Source organism: Macrotis lagotis, chromosome 1, assembly GCF_037893015.1.
Source record: "Macrotis lagotis isolate mMagLag1 chromosome 1, bilby.v1.9.chrom.fasta, whole genome shotgun sequence".
In the NCBI taxonomy this organism is placed as follows: Eukaryota; Metazoa; Chordata; class Mammalia; order Peramelemorphia; family Peramelidae; genus Macrotis; species Macrotis lagotis.
The window spans coordinates 678,710,385-678,722,956 of NC_133658.1; the positions used below are offsets into that span (position 1 = coordinate 678,710,385).

Here is a 12,572-nt window from a genome sequence, read left to right on the forward strand (position 1 = left end):
TTACTATTTAAATTTAAATTTAATTTAAAAACAACAAAAAACTTAAATTGCCTTGTTTTTTTTTGCTAGACATTGCCCAATCTTCTGTCCTCCATCTCACATACGTGAAAAAAAAAATCCCAACTCTCTACTACAGTGGTCCAATTGTGTGTGATACTTCACTCATTTATGGGTTCAGATCTTAATTATAAATTATGGAATGGGCTACAAAGAACCACTCCCTTGTTGGTCATTTTGTTTGAGCTGTAGTTGTGAGACAGTAAAATCTGCTTAGGACCCTTAATCCCTTAATCAAGTTAAAATAATGAGGATTTAAAACTCTGGTTATTTGGAGTCTAGATGATGTTAATGTCACATTTGTTTTGATATTTTAGGTCAGCTATTTTTAGGCTTAGTCCTTTATTCTTATATTTTAATCCTTGCCAGGACCCTAGGAAAAATGAAACCGTTCCAGAAGGGGTAAAGATAGGGATCTGTGTATCCATGATTCAGGTGACTGACCTTAATAAGTCATTTTACCTTGGCTATAGCATTTGGGATCCATGTCTTTTGGGGTGGATTGGATTTTTTTAAGGCAATGGGGCTAAGTGACTTGCCCAAGGTCACACAACTAAGTAATTATTAAGTGTCTGAGGCCAGATTTGCATTCAGGTGGTCCTGACTCCAAGGCCAGTACCCTATCCACTGTGCCACTTCACTACCCCTGGGACCCTTGTCTTGTCCACTGTGGCCAAAGCCACCACTGCTGTTGCAGTAACAGTAACATCTTGCTGTCCTTTGTTTATGTTCTTGTCTTGGTATTCCACCTTGTAGCCCAACAAAAGATGATAGCCAGATCTTGTTCTTGTCAGACCTCTAAGGGACTTGACTCTTGCCCCCAAAACACAATTCTATGTCACCTGTTGGAGACAACATGTTGGGCTTGTGCCTTATCAGATGCGGGTAATCTGGGAGTTTCATCCATCTATGAGGACATCTATCTGCTTCCTCCAAATAGCCTTCATTGATGCTAATCACCTATTTATCTAGATTTCTCTAACTCTTGCTATGCTTCCTGTGTATTTCCCCTATCTGTTTTTAACTTTCTCTTAGTTTAATTTGCTAAGGCCTTATTAAATTGCCTTTTCTGCTCTGTCAAGCTCAGGTACTGACAAATGTGGATTAGCTACAACATGAACCTGCATTTTCATCCAAGTCCTTGGAAAAATTAATTATACTCTTAAGAGTCAGTAGGTGACAAGATACATGCCATGCTGTGACCTTAACTAAGAAACTCAAAGTAATAATTTAAAGAAGAATCCATATACTTTGCAATTCAATCCTTACCAGATCTAAAATTTTAATGAAGTAAAGACCTTTGGGTAGATGAATGTGTAGAGTTGTATCATATGCATCATCTCCAGCATTAGACAATGAAACATTCAACATTAAAGTCTTCATGCTTCCAACTGCAAGATAACTTTTATTTTCATGTGGCCTAAAAATAATTGAATATTGGTTAGATTTCATTTTTAAGAGAATTACAATTTTATTTCCTAATGCTAATAGTATTTGACTTAATTATTAATATGAATTAATTTAAAGAAAATATTCTGATAGTAGAAAAGTCATAAATAAGGCAAATATTAGGCACAAATCTCTATAGTAAAGAATCCTGACATCAGCTAAATTTTCAAACTGATATAGATTTGTCACAAAGCAAAAGTTTTCATTGGATAAATGAAATTTTCCACTCAATACTATGCAACATTAATACTCTGTCAATTCATCTTTCCACTATTCCTGCATTCCTTTAATTTCTGTATTTCTTATAATTTTAGGAAGTATATATATATATATATATATATGTATAACTTATGAAGAAAATGGTAAATCAGAACTTTTAAATGCACTTGTGGCCATAATTTCTGCTATAAAAATAGCTAATATTTATATAGAATTTTAAGATTGATAAAGTGCTTCACAGATATCTTCTCATTCTACCCACAAAAGCCCAGCAAAGTTTATAGATGAGGAAACTGAGGTTAACATAGTTTGAACAGCTTGCCCAGAGTCATGCAGCTATAATGAATTTAATTTGAACTTGGATATTGCTAACTTCTAGCCCAGCACTCTATTCACTATGCCCCCTACTTTCCTCAAATAGACATGTATATATGTATGCATAAATGTAAATCTTCACTCCTCTTTCTCCAGTTCTACAGACTTTCCTCCCTCCTTCCTTCTCACCCTGAAGAAAACTCCACCCTGCCACATCCTCTTTTGATTACTGAGTCCCTGGCCTCGACATTTCATCAGATGCTCAGAGCAAATTCACTTCACAGTGGACCCCAATCCATACTCTAGAAACTTTTCTATTTTGTCCTTAGCAATCTAATTACCATTTGGGTACCTTTCCCCCCTCCATTACCCCATTTCCTGTTCTCTTTATGTATTCTCTTCTTGCATTAGAATATAAAATCCTTGATGGAGTTTTTTGCTTGTATTTGTTTCTAGTGCTTAGCCCAGTGCCTGCTATATTGTAAGCACTTAATAAATATTTTACCTATCAATCACACATTCCTTAACTCCTATACATATTACTAAATCAACTGTATGTCAATAATGATAATACCTAGATCTAATAAAGTTCTAATAAAGAAGTTAAAAAATAATAAAACGGGGTGGCTGGGTGGTGCAGTGGATAAAGCAACAGCCCTGGACTCAGGAGTACCTGGGTTCAAATCCGGTCTCAGACACTTAATAATTACCTAGCTGTGTGGCCTTGGGCAAGCCACTTAACCCCATTTGCCTTGCAAAAATCTAAAATAATAGTAATAATAGTAAAACTCACTTTCATATGCCCTATAACCTTTAAACTTTAGCTTAATTTCATTCTAGCCTAAAATAAATTTTAAAAATAGAATTTTAAAAAAGGATGACAAATGATATTGTTTCATTTATTTTAATTACTATAATATTAAAAATCCCACAACCTAAAGAATAATCTAAATTATGGTCAGAATTAGCTGCAGAATAAATATACAAGCACAAATTACACTTAAATACAATCTATTCTGAAATAGTTAACCTACAAGCTTTGTTCTAAAATACATTTTCATTTTTGCTTAATTCCTCCTGTTCCAGCTCCAAAGGGTGAAAAAAATTCATCCTCTGAAGCTGTGAGTGCAGAAAATTCTCAACTGGCAGCTCCTGAATCCTTAGGGGAGGGGAACAGGGAGCAGGTGAGGAAGCACATGAAGAAAAGTCTTTACCTTTACCTTTCAGAGTTAGTAGGGAAAAAAATAATCATGTAAAGCACTAATACCAGTTTTGAAAAAAGGCCTATATTTATCACTTCAGGTGGAAGAAACAGATTAAACAAGAGCATGCTAGCGCCCCAACTCTTGGGAAAGGATTGTGAATTTGACTCATTTGCAAGCCTTTGTTTCTCAGAGCTAAAGCTGCTGCGTGAAGGAGCTGAGTTAAATAGGCCAGAGGAAATGTGGGGGGCATCCGAGTCTCCCAATTTTCCCTCCTGATATGTAATCATGTTACAAATGAAGGAACCTAAGAGGTTCTAAAAGTAAACTTTCATTTGACATTAAAGTTTAATTAAGACTTGTGGAAGAGCTGCCTAGAAATAGACATTTATAAAATATTCTGGCTGCTAACCAAAGCATTAGTCACTGAACACCTTTGGGAAAGAAGTTGGCACTTAGACAAACAGCAGAAGGTGAAAGCACTGCATAAACAGCGAGGTTCCAAGACAACAGCAAATTAAAGAAAAACACAATGTTAACATTTCAGGAGCTGGAACCTTGGTTTCCTTTACATTTTTAAAGCTATTTTGTCACATTACCATAATTACTCTTCTCTCCATCCTTTTTTTTGTTCTACATCTTCCTGAATCTTTGATTCATTAACAAGAAGCCATCACAAAGATGCCCACTAGCTTACTCCAGGAGATACAATAAAGCACCAGGTGCACATCTGGGAGTGTGACAAAGCTGCACTAGAGCTTCTCCCTGGTAATCATATTTCATTCTTCATTAAAACATGCATAATGCATACTTGAAATTTACCAAGCCAACTAGAATCCTAGAAGTTTAAACAAAGCAACATTCTGTGTACATACAGAATCATAACTTAATAAGGACAGGGTTCAGGTGGGGGGTTGGGGGGAGGAGAGGGAGATGGATTTCTGCCCTCCTATCTTTCAACTGCTCTGAGCTGAATGAATGAAATAGAAGTCTTATTTGGAGAGAAATGTTTCCTGAGCTTTTGTATAATGAATATGCACTGTCTAGACAAAACAGATGAGTACTTCACAGCTAAATAGTTTTTAATCAAGATACTAAGACAAAAGGTAATGTGAGGTGATACTTCACACTTTGCTATGTCAAGGTATACAACACATTTATCTGGGTAAATTCTTTTTTCTATGACTTGGGTTTCAAAGGCTTGAGTTGTAATAAAAAGGTATGTGACCATATTTTCCTTGGACTTTTTTCTGACCATAAATAAGCAGTACATATGAAAAGAAACTTGCTAAGTGGAGTAAATGAGTTAACTGACATTGGGAGAGCATTTGTTGAAGGAAAGTTGTATTCACTGTGCTATCACAAAAGAAGAGAAAAGAAAAACAGAGTAGGAGGATTTTTATGTTTTGTCAGATCTATCTCCTGCACGCATGTTTCACAGTCATTTTTTTGGCCATTCTACACTTTTACCTCCTGATCATAAGCAGGGAAAGTATCCTGTCGTGGAAAAGCACCAAGTTTTGGAAATAGAGTCTAGTCTATGGCCAGCTCTGCATCAACCACTAGTGGGATTGGACAAATCACTTGTTGGACCCTTAGCTTCCTCATATGTAAAATGAAGGGGGTGGGTTAGACGGCCTTTGAGGTCCCCTCCACAGCTTTGTCCCTCAAAGACTAACCAGGAAAAAGCTACCTTCTTTCCTTTTCTAGCACAGAGAGTTGCCATCAAAGAATTTAGAGCTCCACAGTCCCCAAAGAATGCTTGCTGTTTAGCTAGCGATACTGATTTGCCTACTAATACCTGCTGCTGAATTTATAATTTTAGTCACGTAGCATCAGCCATCTCTCTTTGACAGTTGAAGACTTTCTAAATGTAGTTCATCACATGTACAAGGTAGATGTTCAGGAAGAGGGCTCAACTTAATCATGGAGTGAGTTATAGGGCATTATAGTGGTAAGGCATAAAATCTGGAAAAGAATAATCATTCATATGACACCTACTATGTTCCAGTTAGTATAGTAATTTTTACAGATATCTGAAAAAGTATCAAACCTATTTCTGATTCCTTCATACATTTGTCTGAAGCAGGTTTATGACCATGGGGCACATAAATAAATACCATTAGTGCCCATGGAGTTATATTTAAGAGGATGTGTAGAGCATATGGCTTCAATTTTCAGCCTCTTTTAGGGGATGGCATGGAGGAAGAGATTGAGAGGGTCTGCTGCCTTTGAGAGATAGGAGTACTTGTAGGAAATGTGGTATAATTTACTAAACATGCAAAGCATTCTGTCAGAGTTCTTCCAGAAATCAATTAGAATCTCCTCCATGAAAAATCTCAAATCAGTATCAGATGTCTACCAGAAGCACACAGTTAAACTCAAAAATAACAAAAAAGTTGTAATGTTTCCTGCTTTTATAATAGTAAGACATGCAGTGAGGGGGCTGCAGATGAACTGCAGTCCCCTCACTCCATATCCTGGCATGGTATTCAGTGACCATTTTTTAAAACACTGACATACTACATCATCCTTCCCAGAGAATCACAAAGTAATCCATAATCATATAGTTATTTCAGAGATTGAGGGATTTAGAGTGGAAAGATATGCTAAAGAAATCACCAAAGAACTTGTAAAATAATGCTTATCTTTTCTGCAGTGTTAAGCTAAAATGGTTTTATTGTGTTATGTAAATATTCCAAGAGAAATGAATTATCATTTTAAAAAAAATCTTAGAACTTAAAACTCAAGTTATATGGTCTGGCTATTAAGGTAAAATATGCTTAATTAAATTTAGAATAAATGCAGAGATTAGATGTTCCAATAAAATATTTCATTCTTTAGATATAAAGCATTATGATTTTTGTATTTTCATAGTCTATATTTCAAAACCCTATTCATTTGTGGAGCAATTAGAGGGATTTCATTCAAGAATGCCAAAGATGATTAAAGGATAGAGTGACTTAGAAGAAAGATGGGAGGAAAAAAAGAGCTAACACAAAGCAAAGGAAAAAATTTCCAAACCCAACTGTGGTTCTTGCCAATGATTAGTAGAAGCTGGGAATATGAAACAGATAAAATGTTGATAAAAGATGCAAAATGGGAAGAGAAGGGTTGAAAATTATTCAATCAATCAAACACTTAGAGTATATATTATATATGAGGCACTGAGGATATAGAACCATTTTCACTGGAACTAGATAGTGTATTTTGCCAATCTGTGTAATTGAGGAATAAACTCCAACAATTATTTGTGTGATAAGCAAGATACTTAAGGCTACATAGGCCAGGTCTATGAAAAAGAGAAGAATTAACTCAGAGAAAAAGAAAATCCAAGCTAAATATCACAGCATTTTTTAGAATAGAAGTAGCATGAGGAACAGAAAAAGAAATACATATTGAGCAATACAGGGTGGAATAATTAAACCCAACAAGGAAGGAAACCCATGATTAAATGTATTATATTGCTTCCCCAATCTAAATTCTTAATTTCTGAACAACTAGAGATAGCAACCCGAACAAATACATTTCATTGTGAAAGACATGTGAATCCACCTTGAGTTTATGAATGTGATTTGGGTCTATTTGAAATGGCTTCTTTTGTAGACCTACAAGGAAAGATCTTAAGGTCAGGGTGGTTATCAACTCCATCCCCTACCTCAAACCAGGTGTCAAAGGCTTCAGCTGACTGTATCAAAAACCCCTTTCTAATCCCCCAATGCCTCCTTCCCCATTCCATTGGAAACCAGAAGGCAGAGAGGTTCAAGCTGTAGAGAGTCCTATTCTAGATCTTATCTTATCTTATACTTAGATCTTACCCAGTCCTGACCAGATCCTACCAGGAACTGGAAGATAAAAAGACAAGGCTAAGGGTAATGTATTCCCTTGCCTTTATCTCTCTTAGATCTTTTATTTCCAAAAGTGGTGAGTCTAATTATTTGTCCTGTCACTATGTTCTCCAGATACCTGGCAACTCCCATGTGACCTGCCACTATCCCCTAAGAACCATGGGGCTTTTATAGCAGAGCTCCCCTTTCTTATCTCTCCTAGTTCCCTGAGAGAAGACAGTCTCACTTAAAAAGTTCTCACTGGATCCTACTATCTCTGTTGTTTCTGACCCTATATATCCCCCCTCCCTACCTTTACCTCCTTGCCTAAATTCCTTGAAAAAGCTGTTTACCCTTAGGCCTTTCACTTCCTCTTTTCCCTTGGCAATCTGGTTCCTAACCCCATTAATTGAAACCTGCTCTCTCTAAAGTCACTAATTATCTCTTAATTGCCAAAGGAAAGATCTTTTCTCAATCTTCATTATTCTTGAATTTTCTAGGAACTTTGACTCGTGATTATGCAGAATTCCTCCTCCTTTCTACTTTTTCATGACATTGCTTCCTCCTCTTCTCCTCCTACCTCTCTAAGCTCTACTCACCTCTGCTAGATCAGGTCCCACTCATTAAACCACAGATGTATCCCAAACCCAGGATCTGTCCTGTAACCTTTTCTTTTCTCTGTATTATCTTATTTGGTGATCTCCTCAGCTCCCACAGGTTCAATGATAATTTTGCAGCTGATTCAACAGAACTAATATAATTTAAACTTAATCTCTTTCCCAACCTTCAGTCATACATTATCAAATGCCTTTTGGGCATTTTAAGTTTGATGTCTTATTGGTTTCTCATACTCAACATGTTCAAAACATAACTTTTATTTTCCACTAAACCCTCCCTCCTTCTGAATGTTAGTTACTGTGAAAGGCAACTCTATATTCCCAGCTCCCCAGGTTCAAAACCTCAGTGTCATCCTCAACTCTTTATTCTCAACCCCTCCCATCCAGTTTGTTGTCTTGTGCTTACTTTTACATTTTTAATTTTTTTTTATATTTTATGCTCTTCACTCACTCAGTTTCTCTCTGGTTCAGACCCTTTTCTTCCATTTAGACTATTGCCTAGCCTTCTAATTCATGTCCTTCCCTCATTTCTATCCATCCTTCACTCACCTACCATAGTGATTTTCCCAAATGATTTCTGAGCAGGGCTCTACACCCTACCTACCGTACACACACAAATACACACACAACTACATGCACATACACATATCCACACACACATAACTGTAGTGGCTTCCTATTTCCCCCAAGGATCAAATATAAAGTCTCCTATATGGCATTTAAAAACATGTCTATTTCTTTTCTTACCAAATTTCTTTTACTTTATTCCCTTACACTTATTATTGACCTGTTTGTTTTTCCTCACACATAACACTGTCTCCAGACTCCATGTATTTTCATTGGTTGTCCTTTGCTTTCCCTCTTCACTTTCTGATTTTTCTTCCTTCCTTCATAAGCTTCGGGAGGAGCTGCTCCCTGCTGGCCAGTTGGGCAACACATCTTCTCTCTTTCTCCCCTCTCTTCTCCTCCCTACTTTTCCCTCCTCTCCTCACCCACATAGACTATCTCACACTCAACTGTGGGTATTATGCCCAATGGAATGGGAAATTTTGATCCCCAAAATCTGGGTTACAGATTTACACTGGCTTGCATCAAATGATCAACTATAGGCCCCAGATCAAGCACCACTTGATCCTTGTTCGGGTCCCCATTGACTAAGAGTGAATCCAAATAGCAATTGTTTCTCTAGGTCAGAAAGCCTGAGGGTCTTTCCCTACCAGATTGATTTTTTTTTTTGACTGGGTTAAAGAAGTCCACCTTGGCCTCATTTCTTTATCACATGCCTTTATCACTGAATGGGCATTGCCTCAGTCAAACTAAGGCCTCTTAAAGACATTAACTGAAAAAGATCAAGGTCTCCTATTACATCCAGGGCCATCTCCAGTTGTCCTGACCCATATCTGGCCCCTGGACCCAGATGACTCCGGAGGAGAAAGTGAGTCTGGTGACTTTGCACAGTTCTCTCTCACTTAAATCTAATTCACTTGCATGACATGATATCACCTCCTCAATGGCATGTTTCTCTTTGAAAATGGAGGACAAACAAGAATCACATCTTCTGCAGGAGCCCTTTCCAGATTTCCCTCATGTCTAATGTTTCCCCTTTGAGATATAGCATTTATGCTTTCTATATCTTATAATTATTTGTGGACCAACTTCCTTTTAGAATAAGAACTCCTTATCTTCCTTTCTATCTTTAGCATTTTGCATAGTATTTGACATGCAGTTGTGGTTGTTTGTCCTTCATTCTCGAAGTAGACTATGACATCAGGGAGGTGATGTCCATGACAGGCACATGAATTGGATTTGAGTGTGGGGAACAGTACCCCACTTTCTCCTCCAGAGTCATCTGGGTCCAGTAGCTAGATATGAATCAGGATGACCAGAGATGGCCCTGCATTCCAGGCTATCAGGGTTAAGTGGTTTGCCCAAGGTCACACAACTAGTAAGTGGCAAGTATCTGATGCTGGATTTGAACTCTTGTCCTTCTGACTCCAAGGCAGTGCTCTATCCATTGTGCCACCTATCTGCCCTGCATTGCAATAAATACTTAATAAATACTTTTTATCATTCATTTATCATTGACTCCTGCATACTAAAATCTGTATTCAGATTATTTGGATTGAAATTCCATTCAGATAATTCTCCCTTCTTTGAAGATGATTTCATTTACCACACTTGAATTACAATAGGATTTTAGTAAGTATGGCAGAGAGAGAAAGGAGTGAGGTGAGGATGAGTGATTCAGTTGAATGGAAGATAGTGTATTTTAACTTATTTGATGCCTTACAACAATCTGGAGGAAACACTAAAGTCATATTATATAAAAAATGTAAAAAGGGCTTATCATATATTTTTCCACTGATAAATTCTATTTCTAAATTGTATTGAAATATCTCTTAAAAATAGGAATGTCTTAGAAACTTAGACCAACTATTCTTAGATGAGCAAGGCAATTACTCTTGATTGCAATTTGCTACAAATTCAATAGGATTAGAGCATTGGACCCAGAAGAGATTATTTAATATAATTTCCTCATTTTATAAATAATCTAAGAAATGACTTGACTAAGAGCTCACAACTATATAATGACATAACTGGACTGAGAAATTCTTCCTAGATCCTTTGTCAGTGTTATTTCCATTCCACTATGGCCTTTACTATTTATCTGTTTTTATGGAAAATCAAAACTAAAATTTTGCCTCTATTTATAGACAGTTTTCAGTATTTACAATTAATTTCATGACACTCAGCAGTTTGGAAAACTTGACACTGTAATCTTAGCTAAAGGTCTACTTTTCTCAACTTCCTTCACTGCTAATATCTCTCCTCTGTTGATTATCTCTAATTTATATGCCCTGTATCTCTTTTGGGCAGCCACATGGCTTAGTGAAAAGAGTGCTGAGCTTGATTGGAGTTGGGAAGACCTATTTTTGAGTTCAAATCTGGTCTCAGACTCTTATTAACAGTGTGACTCTGAGCATCACTTAAACCAATTTGTCTCAGTTTCCTCATCTGCAAAATGAACTGAAGAAGGAAATGGAAAGCACTCCAATATTTGCCAAAAAAATTCTAAGTGGAGTCATGAAGATTCAGACACTATTGAAAAAAATTGAATTTTCACAACAAAAGTTACCTTCCTTATACATGGCTGTTTGTTGATTGTCTTCCTAATTATATTGAGAGCTCCCAAGGAGCAGACTGCCTTATGCTTTTTGCTGTATCACTAGTACATGACTGACAGATAGTAGATGCTTCATAAGATCAAAAACAAATGATCATGTTGCTTAGAACTTTAGTACATTCTAAGTCTTCAGAAAATTGGTCATTTTGGTGTGGAATTATCCAAAATATTTATTTAATCAGAACATTCCAAACCTTGACTGTGATTAACCATAATACTTGGAACACTTACTTTGGAAATCCAATTTTTGCAGAAGTATGTAAATCAGCAGAACAATTTTCACGGCTACAAAACCTTGCAAAGATTATCTGAAAAGAAAATGTAAGAGAAGCAATTAATGGTCTGTTATCAATTTGGGGGTCTTCAGTAGAATACCTAGAGATCAGAGTTTGACTTAATATTGTTAATTTTTAAAATTTTACTCAATGACTTGGCAAAAGGCCTAAAAATGACATACTCAAGAAATGTATCAAATGACTCAAGAGAAAAAACTAATAATGTGGTGAAGCAAAAAAAAAAAAAAGATGGGTGAGCCAAAGTAAGATGGAATTTGAAAGAAATAATTGTAACCTTAAACTTAAATAATGTCAAAGATGGGTATTACTAGATAACAGTTCATTTAAAGATATTAAGATTTTGGAATGCAGTAAACTCATAGTCAATACTATGATATAGCATTCAAAAGAGTCAATGTTATCTTGTAAAATCAGTTTTTAAGGATTTTTATTTTTATATTACCATGTTTTCTCCAGTGTCCTTCCTCCCCACCAGCCATCTCATCTAACAAATAGTATTTTTAAAGACGAAAAGAAAAACAATTAGTATATCTGATCAATATACTGAAAGAGGCTAAACTACGTGCAATGAATGTGCACTTGTAGACCTCTCACTTCTTTAAAGGAAGTTGAGAGTGTCTTCTCCTATACCTTCTTTCAAGCCATGCTTGTTCTTTATAATTTTTCCATTTTCACTTCTAATTGCTGCATTTGCATTTGTATGCATATATACATGTATGTATATATATATATATATATATGTATATATAAGCTAAATGTATATATATGTAATAAGCTAATGCAATCCTTTCCAGGATTAAGAAGGACTAAGAATACTACTGACTTTGCCTTGATCAGAAGACACATTAGAGTTAGGGAGGGGGCACAATGGATAGAATATTGGGCCTTTAATCAGGAAGGCTTTGATTTGATTATCAGATGCTATCTGTATATTGTGTGGTGACATAGATGCCTCAGCTTCCTCAACTGTAAGATGGGGCTAATAATAGCACCTATCTCTTCGGGATGTTGTAAAGAGCAAATGAGATATTTGCAAAGTGCTTAGCAGTGGGTACTTAATAAATAGCGGGCACTTAAATGTTTGTGTTTTTGTCTTTTGTTTTAGAATGTTTAATTCATTTCTGCTCTTTGCATTTTTAGAAGAAGATTAAAAAGGTGAAGGATATTCAGAGGAAAGAAAAGGGGAAGGGTCTGGACTTCAGGCCATATGGAATATTCCAGGTGGAGAAAAATACTTAGCTTGGAGAAAAGAATGTATAGAAGGTAGATGAGATCTGGCTTCAAGGATGCGGATGTAGGATTAGATATTTCTTTTTTGCTTATCCTTGGAAGGCAAAATCAAGACCAGTGGTTATAAATTGAAAATGGTAAATTTGGGCATCATGAAAGAAGAATCTTTCTAGTAA

At 36.2% G+C, this 12,572-nt stretch overlaps 1 protein-coding gene across 2 annotated transcripts in view; it reads right to left on the reverse strand.

The window, feature by feature from the left end:
- ITGA4 (integrin subunit alpha 4) overlaps positions 1-12,572 on the reverse strand; it is a 108,028-nt gene that overhangs the window by 16,170 nt on the left and 79,286 nt on the right. For both annotated transcript variants that reach the window (XM_074215570.1, XM_074215569.1), the window contains 2 exons: positions 11,102-11,178; positions 1,327-1,477 (listed from right to left, as the gene is read on the reverse strand). In XM_074215570.1, coding sequence (XP_074071671.1) covers positions 1,327-1,477; positions 11,102-11,178 — 228 coding nt within the window. The remainder of the gene's footprint in view (positions 1-1,326; positions 1,478-11,101; positions 11,179-12,572) is intronic.